Source organism: Rhinolophus ferrumequinum (assembly GCF_004115265.2).
Source record: "Rhinolophus ferrumequinum isolate MPI-CBG mRhiFer1 chromosome 15 unlocalized genomic scaffold, mRhiFer1_v1.p scaffold_54_arrow_ctg1_1, whole genome shotgun sequence".
In the NCBI taxonomy this organism is placed as follows: Eukaryota; Metazoa; Chordata; class Mammalia; order Chiroptera; family Rhinolophidae; genus Rhinolophus; species Rhinolophus ferrumequinum.
In genome coordinates, this window is record NW_022680357.1 from 1,108,483 (window position 1) to 1,125,532 (window position 17,050).

Genomic DNA, 17,050 nt, shown 5'->3' on the forward strand with positions numbered 1-17,050 from the left:
TGTCACTGAGGACACTGTTCCTGACACTGTTTGCTGTGCCCTTCCAAACCTGCATCTTGAGAAATGCCTTTAGAACTAATATTACAAAAGAACTGGTTCCCACCTGGGAATGGACTCGTCCTCCCCTAGAATATGGAAAATTAGATCTATGAGCTGGTTTCCCCGTGTCTCCTGCTGCCAAGCCTTTTTTAAAAAGAGGTGATTGTTAAATGAAGACACAGGCGTTCCTTTCCATTTTCTGCAAAGCAGGTGGAGGTTTCAAAGCAGCCGGGGTGCAGTGGGGGCGTACAGAGCACAAAGACCAGCAGCGCCTGCCGGGAGCCAGGCTAGTTCCTGAACAGGCTCTTGGCACCTCCTCAGTTTCCAGAGGGTCCCAATTTACCTACTTAGCAAGTGAGCCGATGTGAACAGCAGCACCTGGATGAGTGCTACAGGAACACACGGCATTGCGTCCCCTCCCAGCCTCGGAGCTCCTTGCTGGCATCTCTACGCCACCCGCTGTCCCACGCCCCGCAGGGCATTTTGGTGCTGAGGTGGCTTCACTCAGGGTTGAGCAAATGAATGCATGCAAGTGCGACCATTTGAAAAAGTGAGACAGCAGAAGAAGTGCAAGAAGTCGGGACCTGTAGTTACGACACAAGCTTAACTCTGGGTGAGTCAATGCCAGAGAAGAGCCCACACCAAACTGGTCTTAGAAGCTGTCACCTCACTTTGCCAGCAGTTAAGCTGGGAAGGCACAGTTTGTCTTTTACACTCAAATGAGGGCGGGTTACTCTGCCTTATGGAAGTCAGACTCCAGCCCAGGTGACTGGGAGAGGGCTGGATTATGGGCAGGTGAGAAATTTGCCAGTCAGGGAGGGAGCAGATGGGGGTGGGGAAGGGTGGGTGGGGGAGCCAAGAAGGCAACACCTCCAATCTAAGTTCACTATGTCTCTTCTCCCCCAAGTCAGCCCCACCCTTCTGTTCTGCTCCCTAACGTGTGGCATAGGGAGCCCCATTGGGTCCCTCTGTCCAAGTAAAAACCTTGCAATCTTCAACTTCTCTGCTTCCAACTCGTCCTCAATTTGATCTCAGAAACAGCCCCTGAACCCACCCTTGCTTCTCCAGTCCCACTGCCACTGTCTCAGCTCAACACCAGTGACTCTTGCCTGGGGTCCTAACTAGCCTTCAGTCTCTCCCAGGCTGTTCTCCATGTGGCAGCCAAAGGTTTCTCTCCTCTTTTACAGCTTCGTGGGTTCCCTGTGGCCTCCAGGACAAATTCCAGCTACTGGGGGCCCCCCACGTTCCTGCCCTCCTCTCCCCCCAGCCATACAGGACTAGTTCTCACTCCCCAAATGCCTGAGCCCTGGACCGTGTCCTGTCTGCCTACCTGCAGATCCCCAACTCAAGACTCTCCCCGTCTCTGACACCGTCCCATCTCTGCTGGCTCGTCAACCATACTGTCCTCTACACGTTTTTTCTTTTTTTCTTTTTTTTAGGGTGTCTCTCCTTTTTGGGCTGCTTTGAGCTCCAACGCAGGAGCCTCACTACCTTGTGTGTCTAGATAAGGACTGCTCAGGCCGAACGCAGGAATGGCACCAGCAAAGGTTTGCAGAATGACTGACAGCAGGCAAAGAGAATATGGGATTCTGAGTGCCGGAAAGAGCCGGAGGAGAGCCAGATGGGAGGACAGGAAGCACCCTGGAGCCACCAGGAATGCTTGGAGTGCTGCCTCAGGCGCACGGCTGTCACCTGCCGCGCACACATGCAAGGCAGTGTTTTGTAAAATGTAGTCTGTGACTCATTATTGAGTCATGAAAATAATTTCTTGGGTAACAACATTTAAACAACAGACTATACATTGTAACAGTAAAAACTGTAATTCTTATTCCAATTCTGTGATAATACACACACATATAAAACCAATGTGTGTGTGTGTGTGTGTGTGTGTGTGCTGTGAAAAGGCTTCATTGTATCATTGTAGCATGGGATTAAAGAATATGGACTTTGGGTTTGAAATTGGCCTCCCCCACTTACTAGCCCTTTGGAAGATTACGCAACCCCTTGGAATTTCAATTTCCTCATCTGTTATGTGGGGGTAACACCCATTTTAGAATTGCTCTGAGGATTCCGTGAGGTAAATATATAAAGTACTTAGAATAGTACCCGGCACACAGTACAGCACACAGAGTTTTTATTGTTGTTGTTGTTATTATTAGGCCACAACAGAGAATGTATCTCCTAATACGTGTTATGGTCAAAAGAGATGAAGAACACTGGCCTTAGACATTTCACATGCCTGATCTCATTTTATGTTGACAATTCTATAGATAGCTATTATCCCTTTTTAATGACAGAGCAACTGAGTCTCAGGGGAAGCGACCTCCCAAGGCCACGTGACTAGTAAAGGGCAGCAGCCAGGATTTGCCCCCTGCCGTGCTGTCAGCTGTGAAACAGCAGGGCTCAGGCAGAGGGGGCCTAGATGTGATTCTAGGGAAGGAGGGTTCCCGGGAGAGGCTGGGGTGTTGGAATCTGCTCATCCCCGGCAGCACAGGGCGAGGGAGGAGAGCCGGGGGCAGGGCGAGGGGGTCACACTCACTTGCACTCGGCCTCTGCATCGGCTTTGGCAGTTGTGTAGAGGCCTCGCAGCTTTGTCCGGTAATAGGGAGAGACTGCAGAAGAAGCACAGGAGGAGGACGTGTGGGCGAGGGGCTGTGGGGAGGGGCAGCTGGCACTCACGTGGCTCTGCTTCCAGGACAGTGGGCTCAGACCCTGGGTGAGGTACCAGCTTTCCTAGCTCAGAAATGCTTTCCGAGGCATCGGGACCCCATGTACAAAGAGCTCACATTTCCATAGGGTACAAATGCCGTCACCATATCTAACAGAGGACCTCTTACCTTCGCCACAGCACGACACCCGCAGAAAATATTCCTCAGCACGTGGGAAAGCAGAAAACGCTCTCAAAGCTGCTCAGAGGTGGAGAGCACAGCCCAGGAGTCTGACCCTCTGAGGGCCTCCGGGCCTGTTCGGGCGCCGCGGGGTGGGCAGCTCTCTCCAGAGAACCCCGCGAACTGGGCTGCGGGCTGCGTGTGCTCTAAGGCATTTCTCTATACTTTCTCATTTCCCTGGGAAGCCTCATTTCCCTGACTTTCTAGTCCCTAGAGCTGGAGGGTTTTAAGGTTCCTTAGTGCTAGGCAGCCGTCAGTCACCTGTCTCCTGGGTCACCTTAGGTCACCCAGCCTAAGGGAAAACTGTCCCTCTGGCCTGAGGAGCAGCTCACTTTGGACGATACAGTCTGCAGATACCTGAAAAGTCCCTTTTGGAAGAGAGCAGCCCCGCCCCCAGTCTTGGACCCGCCCCCAGTCTTGGCCACACCCCCTCCTCATCCCTGCTCTCTCCCGAGCCCTGGAGACTCACTCTTGTTCTCGGTCTGCATGCGCTCGTGGGTCTTCTGAATATTCACTAAGTTGTGTTCGCTCCGCGAACGCTCTTCCTGCAAGGAGGAGGTCGACAGGACATGAGGGAAGCCCTTCGTCCTGCGGGGCGGGGGACGGCGGGGGGGGGGTGCACTCTGCGTCCTAGGCCAGGCGCCCCATACACATGGCCCACACTTTCTAGATCCAAACTCAGGATCAGTTCAAAAGGACTTTTTCCCTGACGAATGCAAACGCATTACACAAGGCATCAAAGGTAAATGACAAATTATACATTTAATGACTTTCCTTCATCAAAAAAGACAAACTGATCTGCAGATTCAATGCAATCCCCGTCAAAATTCCAGCGGACGTCTTTATAGAAATTGACACGCTTATTCTAAAATTCACATGGAAATTCAAGTGACCCAGAATAGCCAAAACCACCTTGAAAAGGAACAACAAAAACAACATTGGAGGACTCAACATGTCCTGATTTCCACATTTCCTACAAAGCTATTGTAGTCACCTGGTGGGACTGGTACCTAGGGCACAGGAATAGAGTTGAGAGTCCAGAAATGAACAGGTAGACCTGTGATCAGTTCACCTGGGGACGAGGGGATGGGGAAGGATGCTGGTGCTATTCTCCCCCGTATCAGTGGTCCTGGGACTGGGGCTGCAACCGGAGATGCAGGAAGCAGGGATGATTCCTACCTACCAAGTTTCCCCGAAAATAAGACCGGGTCTTATATTAATTTTTGCTCCAAAAGACACATTAGGGCTTATGTTCAGGGGATGTCATCCTGAAAAACCATGCTTGGGCTTATTTTCCGGTTAGGTCTTATTTTCAGGGAAACACAGTAAGACACTGTAACTGTACCTTTTAACCTTGAAGTCAGAATTTCTAAGTGCCTGAGGGGGTGGGTTGTACCTTCACTCCATCAGGCAAAATGGGGTTAGAGGTGAATGCAGCTATGCTGCCCTGTGGTCAAAACAGCCCACTAGCTCTGTACATACGTAATCCTACGTGAGTGGGAATGATGGGGGAGGGGGAGGGCACAGGATGGGACACTTGCTAGACTGGTGCTGCTGCTAACAACTCAGCAGTCTGGACCAGCACAGGGGCTGAACCTAACGTCCTTCCAACATAGAAATGTCTGAGTGACAATCAGGGACGAATGGAGAGCAGCGAGAAATAGCCGATGGGTAAAAGAACGAATGGGTCCCGCAACGTGCTAACTTCAGGATTGCATTAATGCCTGGAGAGGCTCAGAGCAGGGGAATGATACTGCTCTTCCCTCAGCTACGCCAGATGCCCCAAAGGGTGAAGCCATCCATTTGCCAAGCCCACCCCTGCGTTTAGAACCTGACCAAAGCACATGGAAGCACGCACACCTGGGCAGCAGCCCTCTGAGACATTCTCGTCACATGGTATGATGATAAACTGGACTAACAGCTGGCGAGGGAGTGGAATTCTAGCAAGTACCAGGACCTTCTTCAGCTTTAAAATTGTATTAATAAAGTAGTTTTCGAGCAGTTTTAGGTTTCCGGAAAAATTGAGCAGACAGGAGAGAGTTCCTATGGAGTCGCTTTGCCTGCAGTTTGCAGTTTGAGTAACATCTTGCACCAGCATGTTTGTTACAGTTAATAAACCAATATTGATAATTAACTAAAGTCCATAGGTTACATTAAGGTTCACTTTTTGTGTTGTACATTCTATGGGTTTTGACAGAAGCGGAACATATTGTACCCACCATTCCAGTATCATACAGAATAGTGCCACCTCCCTAAAAATCCCCTACTTCCCTAGTCATTGCTCCTTCCCTTCCTCCCTCCGGGCTGCTGCAATCACTTATCTTTTTACTCTCTCATTTTGCCATTTCCAGAATGTAATAGTTAGCATCCCACAGTATAACACCTTCCAGACTGGGTTCTTTCACTTAGCAATATGTGTGCCAGCTTCTTCTGACTCTTAGTTTTCAGGTTACATCCCACACTACAATGGGTGTCACTGGAAGGAATTCCTGGGATCCGCTCAATCCTGGGCCACTGGACTGAGTGCTGCGTGGCTCTGAGCGGACAGATTGTTGTGGAACTATGAACCTGGATGATGGCATGAGGAGAAAGGTCCCTGGACAAAATATAGCCGCCCAGGCTTGACACGTGTAATCATGAGCGGGGAAAAGAAGGGGAGACACGCTAACGAGGACCCAATCAATTTATTTAGAAATATACAATAGCAAAAGTCAAAGGCAATCAGAAGATGTGCAATGACAGAAGGTAAAGGCAGTTAAGACTAAACTATACACATTCATAACAACGTTATGCCAAAGAAGCTCACCAAACCGTGGGGAGACAACACGGGAAAGGTTGGGAACCCAAAAAAGACCTCATCAGGTCCGTGGCTAGAGACTGGGACGTCCCCCAATGCTGCAAGCTGCATGCAAGTTCCAAGTTCCAATTTCCTGCCAACTGAGGTCTGTCTTATATATATATATATATATATCTCTCTTCAGAGGCACGTCAGAGCCAATTTTCTTGTTCCTGTCTCCCCCTCAGGGAATGGCCAGTTCTGTGAGGGTTCCGCAGCTAATGTGATAAAGATACTGTTTATCTGGCTGAAGGGCCAGTTCATCCAGACAAACAATCTGCTGTTCCCGCCTGGGACCATCGGCTCGAGGCCATTTAGGGCTTGGCCACGTGCCTGGCACGTCATTCTTCACCTCATATCTCCTCTATTGGGGATGAGATGAAGAAAAACAGACAAAAAGAAACAATGGAGTCACATCAGCCAATGAAGGCGAATTTTCCTAACATCTTCCCCACAATATACCGCAGCCTGCTACGCGCAAACATATATCACCCTTGATTTGCGGGAATGGAACACTATTACAAAGAACAGGGAGAAAATGGGTTTCTGATAGGATGACAGCAGTAGGCCCCACAGGGTGGGTCCAAAGGCCGCACCCTGAGATGAGGAGGGTTTAGAAAGGCCGAAGGATACAGTACTCGGGCTAAGTTACATCCAGTAACTTAGATATGACGACCACTCATCTAACCCTAGTATGGGGCACCCAACATTTCTGGGTACAAAATATGTATTTTAACTGGACCCGGGGCTGTGAGGACACAACAGCAACAAAATGCATGGCACAGCGAGCAACGCTGGACCCGAGACAGAAGAGGGTGTGGGTTGTGGGACAAGCTGAATTCACTTTTCATGAGAAGCAGGAATCGAGGGGCAAAGATTTCTTCGTGAGAATGAACAGGCTGAAGTGAGCTCTCTTACAGGAGGAAGGAGAGGGATGAGAGTCAGCCTCGAAAGATGATGATGCTTTAGCGAGTGGTCCAGGCCAACCCAACAAATGATGCCGGATGCTTCTAGGACCCATCTGTTGTTGAGAAAGGGCTGCACCCTTGATATGGGAGCCCCCTTGATACAGGCCAAATGAAAGGACTTTTCCTTGCTACAGAAAACTCTTACGTTTTCTTTTAGCGGTTTAACTCCATTAGTGTCTTAATCATAAACAATAGATTGTTTTTAACCGGAATCATAGCAATCTCCTGCCCCTGCTTTAGATAATGACCCTAAAACTTGTGATTCATACTTGTTCATTGTGATCATTGAAGCCTGATGTTCTCTCCTATCCCTGGGCCTGACTCCTGGACAATAACGAACCCGGAATGACGGGTTCGTTATTTGGCCGCAGGCTCTATAGCGATAACGGATTTATTAATTAAAATCTATTTTTCCTCATTTAGGGGCCTTGGGGATACAGAGGATACCCCAGCAAGATTGCCAGTTCCAATCAAAGAAGCTGTGGGGACAGAGCCCCAGAGAGCAGTTTCCAGGCTCTCGGCCTCACGTGGAAAGGTGCTGGCTCGGGTAGTAGAGGGTCATCAGCTGTGACTAGTTGGCCATCAGCTGTAACCGGTTAGCCATTAGCCACGAATGTAACTGCCGTGGCTACACTAGGGGGTAGGTTGGTTGGCAGGGAAGAAGACGGCGGATTGTGACTAGCAAGTGGGGTTAGGAAGCAGATTGTAGATCACGGATCGTGTTGATCCTATTTCCTATGTCTCGCCTGTCCGCCAGTGAGACTGGGGTGCAGGAAGACCCCTCGTTGGAGCTACTGGTGGATGTTTGTTTTTGTCTCGAGCAGCTGCCATCGAGAATACAGTGGTATGATTCCCATATCTATGGCTCCGTGGGTGTTCCTTTTTGGCCTCACCATATCCTGAGTTCTGGTGCGGGGAGCGGGACCAGAGACCTTGCATGACATACACAATGGCAACTGGTCTCGGTGCAGGCCTTTCAGCTGAGTCAGGGTGACTGGCTTTATCCCCAATGGACCTGGAACTCGGAAATTGAATTATGGCCAACTGTAATAAAGTCTGTCCACAAGAATAGCTGGTAAATGGACAGGACCAATTCAGTTGGGAATATGTAAGAAATAGCTCTGTAATTCTTTCTGATTTGTTCTAGGAGGAAAGTGAATTTTACCATGGCCATACTTCAATATGGCGTCACACTGGCCTTGTTGGTAAGACCCAAGTACCTTGTGCAAATAAGTCACGTGATCATACTGAGACTGCCGATCCAAGGCACCGGGAGACCGAGTCAAAGCCTTATCAGAAAGTAATACTCACGGAAAACGAGTGGCCTAAAGAAGAACTGGGTTTAGCTAACCATCAGCTAATTTCTATGCTAAACAGTTCTACACAAATTTACCATAAGGTCCAAATAGCGGTAGATGAAGGGGGAAAATGAGTCAAGTGAGCACGACGCAGAATGGCTAGGACAGATCTGTCATTTCTTCAAGTCCCCCCCCCCCCCCCACTGGCTCCTTCAAACATGAGGCGTATTCATACGGACACTATCACTGTATCTGTAATATAAACGCCACGCTGAAAGGAGATGCTCAAATATGATCGTTCTGCTGTAAGAGAGGCGAGGCCAGGCGCCAGCGGCGTGGCTTGTAGTCGAAGATGAACGAAGCAGGCCCGGGTTTTCAAACGCTACCCATTCCACAGAAGCCTTGGCCCCTGACCAGCTCCTGAGAGATGACCTCTAACTAAGCCCCTTGGATTACCTTGCCTGATAAAAGCATCTTTGTTTACTTGGGGTGAAGGGGTGGAGGAAAAAGGAGTGACAGCTATTGGGTGCAGGGCCCTTCTGTTACGCAATGAGATGGTCTGAAATTGATCACGGTGACGGTTGCACAACGCTCGGAATATACTGAAAACCCCTGAATTGACTGGGTGTGTGTGTGTGTTATTTTGAGTTAGAGCAACAGCTGTATTGAAGGATGAGGACAGCCGAGCCCTCTACCCCCTCCCCCCGCCCCCCGGACCCAGCCGTGTTAGCCTCAGGCTTGGGACAGCCGGAGACTGAACTGTACACTTTACATGGGTGAATTGTAGGGCGTATGAATTACATCTTTTTTTTTTTTTGAATTACATCTCGATACACTGTTATTAAACAAAAAGAATCATAAGATCCTGCACATGACAGGCAATCCAACAGGGACGGTAGCCACGCCCCACGTTCCCTTCCTCTTCTCACCTTCACCATATGGTCTCAGTTCCCACATGTCCCATCTCACTGAATAAAAGCTGTTCCGACCCCTCCAGAGCTCAGGGTCACAGGCCATGTGGCCCAAGGAGTGGAGGGCAGGGGGCCTTTTACCTGCGTCTGTTTGATCAGCTGATGGAGCTCCGTGAGCAGCTCTGCAATGCGGGAATCGGCGGACACGAGGGCCATGGTATCCGGGGCACCTGGAGGACAGGCAACACAAGAGAACCTCGGTCACTGCTGTGGGTCAAACGGTGTCCTCCAAAAGGACCTTTTGACGTCCTAACCCCTGGAACCTGTGAAGGTGACCTTGGCAGCAGGGTCTCTGCAGGTGTAATGAAGACGTACAGTAAGATCAGGTCCTACTAGAGGGGCTGGGCCTTTACTCTCACATGACTCGTGTCCTTAGAAGAGGAGACACAGACAGACACACACACGCAGAGGAGAATGCCAGGTGCGGACACACACGGAGGAGAGACGGGCACGTGACAGAGGCAGAGAGATCGGAGGAGTCAGCTGCAAGCCCAGGAGTGCCAAGGATTGCCAGCTACACTAGAAGCTGGGAGAGAGGCCTGGGACATCGTCTCCTTCTGAGCACCCAGGAAGGAACACACACTGGATTTTGGGACTACGCTGACCCCTTGATTTTGGAATGTCGGCCTTCAGAACTGTAAGAGAACACATTTCTGTGGTTTGAAGCCACCCAGTTTGTGGTAATTTACTACAACAGTTCTAGGAGACAAAGACAATGGCAAGCTGCCCTGGAATTCTACCCAATCCAGTGATACTTGTATTCAACATGTTCAGCCAAATCAGAGTACTTATTGAGTAACTTCCAAAGGCAGCAGGCCCACGTCCCGCCTCTGCTGCTGTTTTCCTGACAAATGACTTAAGATTCTGGTCTCCAGTTTTCTGAAATCCGTAAAATGGGGATTCAAATAATATTTTATACGAAGACACTTTCCAAGTCATAAAACAGTTACTTTTTTATTATAGAGGGAAGAGAAATTAACTACTAAAAAAAAAATCTGACTTAAGGGAAGATGATGTATTCTGATGAAAATGAAATGTAATTGGAAAAAGAACACAAGACAATAAAGGTAATTAAAAGAGTAAGTTATAACTAGGTAAAAATGGACATAAGGCCAAAGATAAAGGAAGGTTGGGAAACAATGAGAGGAAAATTGTGAGGGTGTGCTGAAATTTTCCATGATACCCTATCTTCCAGAAAGGTTGTTCCCTGAACACATCTGCATACCCCAGGGACAAATACACAGTGAATAGAGCAAACCCCCTCCACTAATAAGTTGTAAACTCCATGTCTTTAAATATTCGTATCTTCTTAAAATCTCTGCTTCTGTTTATTAAGAAAGTAATATACAGCCTAGGAACAGAGGGGAACTTTCTCCACCTGATGAAGGGCACTTATGAACACCCACAGCTAACATCATACTTAACGGTGAAAGACTGAAAGATTTTCCCCCCTAAGATCAGGAAGAAGTTAACATTGTTCCTGGAGGTTCTAGCAGGCAAATAGGCAATAAAACGAAATATTAATAAAAGAATCCATATTGGAAGGGAAGAAGTAAAACTATCTCTAATTGCAGATACACGACCTTGTAATAGAAAATCCTAATCCACTCCATCCACTAAACAACTTTTAGAACTAACAAAAAGGTTAGAATAGTAAGGTTGCAGGATACAAGATCAACAGACAAAAATCAATTGCATTTCTATTCACCTGTATTGAACAATCCAAAACAAATTAAGAAAGCAATTTCATTTCCAATAGCATCAAAAAGAATAAAATACTTAGGGACAAATTTAATCGGGAAGTGCAGTTTTTACTCTGAAAACTATAAAACATTGTTAAAAGAAATTAGGAAGACCTAAATAGGAAAGACAGTCCACCTTCATGGATCAGAAGACTTCATATTGTTAAGGTAGCAACGCTCCCCAAATTGATTTATAGTTTCAATGTAATCCCTATTGAAATCCCAGCTGGCTTTCTTTTTTTGCAGAAATTAACAAACTCATCCTAAAATTCATACAGAAAGTCAAGGGATTCAGAATAGCCAAAACAATCTTGAAAATGAAAAGCAAAGTTTTCCCAAGTATAAAACATACTTTGAAGAAGCTACAGTAATCAAAACGGTGTGGTACTGGCCTAAGGACCACATAAAGATCAATGGAACAGAACTGGGAGACCAGAAATAAACCCTCAGGTTCACGGTCAATTAATTTTCAACAAGGGTGCCAAGACAACTTGATGGGGAAAGAATATAGTCTTTTTGAGAAACGGTGCTGAGACAATTGGACATTCACATGTAAAAGAATGAATTTGGACCCCTACCTCAGATCATATACAAAAATGATCTGAATAACCAGTTCTGTCAAGAAGATGTACAAATAGCCAACACATGAAAAGACGCTCAATATCATTAGCCATCAAGGAAATGCAAATCAAAACTGCAAGGAGACAGCATTTCACGCTCACTAGGATGGCTATATCAAAACGAGACGTAAGTGTTGGGGAGGACGTGGAGAAATTGTATAAATAAATGAATGAACCAAGAGTGGTATTATCCATACAAAGGACAGGAATGACAATAAAAAGGAGTGAAGTACTAACAGGTTGCAACGTGGATGAACCTTGAAAACATGACACTGAGTGAAAGAAGCCAGGCGCAAAGGACCATAGTGTATGGCTGCATTTCTATGAAATCTTCACAATGTGCAGATCCATAGGAAGCTGGGGGTGGGGCGGCTGAGGGAGAACGGGGAGTGACTGTTAGCCTGTGGGGCTTTTTGGCCAGGTGACGAAAATGTTCTAAAACTGTCCTGATGGCTGCGTAACTCTAAAGATACTAAAAACCACCGAATTGTACATTTTGAACAGATGTCCACCTCCATCCCCCCAGCCCTGGGCAAACACTAATCTACTTTCTGTCTCTATAGATTTGCCTATTCTGCATTTCATGTCTTTTGGCTGGTGAACAACATTCCATCGCTTTGGACAGACCACGGGTTGTATATCAATTCATCAACTGATGGACGTGTGGGTTGTGTTCACTTTTTGGCTATTACAAATAATGCTGCTATGAACACGCTTGTACGAGTTTCTGTGTGGACATATTTTCATTTTCTGGGAATATACCTAGTAGGAGCGGAATTGCCAGGTCATAGGACAACTGTGTTTACTTTCTGAGGAACTGCCAGGCTGTTTCCATTTTATATTCCCATCAGCAATTAATGAGGGCTCCTATGTCTGTAGCAGCACGCGTTGATGTCTTTTTTCATTATAGGCATGCTGGTGGGTGCGAAGGGGGAACTAGCGGTTTTGATTTGCATTTCCCAGAAGATTGATGATGTTGAACAGCTTTTCACGGGCTTCTTGTCCATCTGTGTATCTTCTTTGGAAAACTGCCCTTTGTCCCTTTTTATTGGGTGGGCTGTCTTTTTTTATTATCGAATTATGTCCTCGAAGCACGTTTTTAATTTTTATGAAGTCTAATTTATTGTTCTTTGATTGCTTGTGACATTGATCTGTTTTTATTTGGTCACATGTGCTATCCTATTTTTACCACCACAACTTTATATAATGATCTTAACATAAAGGAAAAAAGGAAAAACTAGACTTAAAAAAGTCAAGTTGCATTAGCCAGAACCACATGAAATGAAGGATCGAGAGCTTAGAGACGGGAAGAGGATGAAGTAGAGAAGGATCAGAATTAGGTCACTGCTGAAGTCTTGGGAAATTATCTGCTGAGTGAGAAAAGACGAGGAAAGGGCCCCACTGAACTACAACAAAAGTGAAGGTCTACACCCAAGAGGAGAGTTCAGAGGAAAGATCCTGCGAAAGAATAGACTAGCCTGGAAAAAGGTTGTTCTCTGCTGCTAAATAAAGCAGGATCTTGGTGGAACCACCCGCCTTCTACCGGCCCGCACCTGTGCATATTCAAATTGGGAAGCCCCACACTGGACAGGTGGGTTTACTTGATATTGTACCCTCACAGACAGACAGCAGGCACCCCTCTTTGCAGCCAGGTAATCCAGCTTTCCTTCCCTGATGATTCTGTCTGACAATCCAAACCTCCTCTCCCCTCGATATCTTTGCTCCTGCCCTCAGACCCGGGTCTCGGCCTCCTAAGCTGATGTGTGAGGTTCCTACTTTGCTCAGAAGAGAAGCCAGGGACTTTCTCACCATCCCAATGAGGAGCACGTCTGCCTACCCCTAGAGAGAAGGGCTGTCCCTGTACGTACTGAGGACCAACCCCTCCTCTGTACTCGGAACCCCTCTCCTCTTGGACCATCTTCTCAATGCTTTAGGAGCAAACAAGCATATTGTAGGAGAGCGTACCCTAAGAAAAGGTAAGAGCTTCCGAAGCCCACGTTCACCTCCCGCTCCTCCATCCAGCCCTGTTCCTCTTTGCAGCAAAAATTCTGCAGTTGTTCAAACATGTGCCTCGACGTCTTCACCCCCACTGGAGTTTTCAACCCACTGCAATCTAGCTTCTGTCCTCACCAGTCCAGTGAAAATGCTCTCAGGACAACAAGTGACCTCCCACAGGTCAAAGCATCAGATCCTTTCCTGCTTCGGCCACCGGACCTGGCAGCATCTTCTCCGCCCACCCCCTTCTTTCGCCCGCTTGCCAAGGATACAAACACTATACTCTTTTCAAGGACCAGCTCAAGACTGGTTTTGCCTGACTAACCCTAAAGAAACCTCACTTTTCTCTTGTTTGACTCTCCCTGGAACCCACACTTTCCAGCTCCCCAGGCAAGAACAGACCCCTCCTTTTCATCGACAACCCCCTTTCACCAATGACCACTGCTCTCAAATTTACTCATCTTTCCAGGTCCAAATCAAATAGCAGCAATGTTAACACTTGTACAGCAGTACTTGCCAACCTTTTTCACACCATGGCATACAGAGGACATGGTATTTGTATGGCACGCTGGGGTAAAAGAACAAAACTCCTTACTCCAGAAAAGAAGGGCAGGGGGGTCTGACCGCCCCAGGCCCCTCTCATCTGCCCCAATGCCAAGGGCAATCAAACCTTGCAGTGCACCGTACACAAACTTTCATTCTTGCACTTGTCACATACACACCGAGAGACTAATTGTTTTACTTGTCTCTCCTGTCAAACCATGAGCTCTGAGAAGAGTGAGATGTAGTTTTATTCATTTTAATTCCTAGCAACTAGTGCAGGGCCTGGTACCTACTAGGTCCTCAAAGCAGATTGCTGAACTGAATCTTGGAAACCTCTTAAAACAGTCTTTCAAGTTATAAACGATTCTGAAGCTGGGCTATTCAATATCGTTTCCCGGACCCCCGAAAACAATGACTTGCTACCAACATACTGTAAGAGGGATTGTCTACTTCTCACCTGTGGAGAAGAGGTACTTCCCCTTTTCTAAATTCATTCACTTAATAATACTTACTAAGCACCTACTCTGTGCCAGCAGTGAGAGACACCCAGTTCCTGCTTTGCTCTAAGGAAACTTCCAGCCAGGGAAGGAACACAGATATTAAACAAACAGTTCCATATACTTATTATCTGTAGGTGAAAGAAACACTCTAAAAGGGACATATAGGACAGAATATAGATGAATGGATACATCTCAATAATGGCAGAGAATGTCAACGAACCGAAAACACAAATTTCAGGCAGAAAGGACTGACCAAGTGCCAAGGAAAATATCGACAGTGAAACACCCAGTAGCAGAACTTCAAAACCTCAGGAAGGAAATATGTGGTAATCTAGGGATGGAGGAGTAGGGGAGGGGAGGAGGAAAAGACACCAAGAATAACTCGAGGTGTTTGGCCTGTGCAACTGAAAATACAGGAAGACAGGGGAAGGGGAAAACTCAAAATGTCAGTCATTTAAGAGATGTCACGTGAAGGTTGCATATAAAAACCTGCAGTTCCAGGTACAGCACTGGGCTGAAGGCGGAAACTTCAGAGTTAACACAACGGATGGTATTGACATTCAAGCCTTGAAATGGGCTTGAAACTGCTAGGAAGCGAACGCAAAGATTGGGGTGAGGCGTTGGGGCCGTGCAACCATCGACGGAAGAGGGGGAGAATCGGCAGAGAGGCCAGAGGGAGCCGAGGCTAAGGACGAGAATGTCCCCCCAGCCAAATGAAGACGGTGATTCAAGTCCTGCTGTGGGGCGGACAATGAACTTCACCCTGAAAGCGGCGACTTAGGGATCCCTGGCGGCTTTGACACATGGTGGGGGACAAGGCCTGACTGGAGGGGGTTAAAAAGAGACTCGGAGAAGGGGTGCTCGTGAGATGAGACGGAAGCTTGGGGTGCCCACAGGCAGAGAGAGGAGGGGAGGCAACTGGAAGCACATGGAGGGAGCACGGGGCTGTTTGGGGAAGAAGGGCACACCTTGAGCGTGTAATAAAAACTGCGGGAGTTCGGGGCCCATCCCCAAACCCCGTCTTCTCGCACCTGGGCTCAGTATCCCACCTTGGCCGGCCTCCGCGTCAAGCTCCGCCAGCTGCGCTTCCCAGGGTCGCGGGACGGATGGGCGCATGCGCAGGCCCCGCCCCCCGAGCCCCACCTCTCCCCCCGGGAGACGAGGGCGCGTGCGCGGAGAGCCCCAGGCCGCGAGGCGGGGAAACGGGCCCGCCGACGTTGGATGGTGGCCTTGCGCTCCCGCCATCCTCCTGGGGCTGCAGATCGCGACCCATCGCCACCTACCGAGTCACGGCTGCAGCAAGCACGTCGCGCTGGAAAGGGCGACTGGCGGGCGCAAGCCCGTCCCTCCACGCTTTTCAAAGGCAGCGGATAGTAACGCGCTCGCGCTCGAGGATTCGCGGCAGGTCCAGAACCAGACTTTTCCCTTTTTATGAGTCGCAGCGCCCAGGACCCCCCTTCTACGCGTGCGCCGTCTATCCTCTGTGATGTGCAGCGCTGCCCGTTGGGAAATGTAGTTTTTACTTTGCACACTTCCTGACTCGTAAGCTGAACCTTATTTTAACAAACCAGGGTCCCTGTGTGTTTTCAGTATCCCCTCCCATTCTCCCAGAGCCTCTGTAAAATAATTTTGTAAAAAGCGAAAAAAAGCAGATTGTTGAGGGGGGGATCAGTGGGCATATGAGAACTCTTTTGCCTCAATTTTGCTGTGAACTTCAAACGGCTCTAAAGTTTATTAAAAAACACTTTTTTTTAAATAAGTAAAAAACAAATCTACAGACTCGGAAATCGCGCTTTTAGGGAATCTCCCCAGCAACATGTTAAGATGTGAGCATTTAGCTATAATGGTTTACAAGCTAGTATCTTATAATTTCTTACATAACCCCTACCAAAATTTGTGATTATATGTTTGATTACGTGATACACTGGCCAACTCAGGTTAAGATCGTCTATTTTGTTCACCTACGTATTCCCAGCACCTAGCACAGCGTCTGGCACATAACAGAACCCCAATATTTTTGTGTTCATTAGAAGAATCTCAAATTTCAACACAAACTGTTTCAGCCGGAAACTTCACACATCATTTTCGTTCATCAAGCTTGCTTTTCTTTCTGTGGTGTCTATCTCAATGAATGGCAGGAGCATTTCCCCAGTCTTGGCTCTATATTACTTGATTCTTTTTTTTTTTTTTAAAGATTTTATTGGGGAAGGGGAACAGGACTTTATTGGGGAACAGTGTGTACTTCCAGGCCTGTTTTTCAAGTCAAGTTGTTGTCCTTTCAATCTTAGTTGTGGAGGGTGCCGTTCAGCTTCAAGTTGTTGTCCTTTCAGTCTTAGTTGTGGAGGGTGCAGCTCAGCTCCAGGTCCAGTTGCCGTTGCTAGTTGCAGGGGGCGCTGCCCACCATCCCTTGGGTGGTGGGCTCGAGGAATTGAACTGGCAACCTTTGTGGTGTGGTTGAGAGCCTACTGGCCCATGTGGGAATCGAACCGGCAGCCTTCGGAGTTAGGAGCATGGAGCTCTAACCGCCTGAGCCACCGGGCTGGCCCTACTTGATTCATTTTTAAAAAGTGTTTTAGATATCGTCCATATGTAAGGAATAGCTCTGTCTTCCCTTCACATCCAAATTCCTCAAAAAGGGTTGTCCTCACGT

At 47.8% G+C, this 17,050-nt stretch overlaps 1 protein-coding gene across 3 annotated transcripts; it reads right to left on the reverse strand.

Annotated features, from left to right (window-relative positions):
* Positions 1-18: 18 nt before the first annotated feature.
* On the reverse strand, positions 19-15,669 carry SGF29 (SAGA complex associated factor 29). 3 transcript variants are annotated; one of them, XM_033102098.1, is made up of 4 exons: positions 15,450-15,669; positions 9,082-9,170; positions 3,397-3,472; positions 19-2,651 (listed from the first exon to the last, which is right to left on the reverse strand). In XM_033102098.1, exons 1-4 carry the CDS (start codon positions 15,643-15,645, stop codon positions 2,575-2,577), a joined length of 438 nt encoding a protein of 145 aa, XP_032957989.1. In that variant the 5' UTR covers positions 15,646-15,669; the 3' UTR covers positions 19-2,574. The 3 variants fall into 3 exon arrangements, with proteins under 3 accessions (XP_032957989.1, XP_032957987.1, XP_032957986.1); XM_033102096.1 differs by having other exon boundaries at positions 15,432-15,669; XM_033102095.1 differs by having other exon boundaries at positions 15,369-15,669.
* Between the last annotated feature and the right edge of the window lie 1,381 nt (positions 15,670-17,050).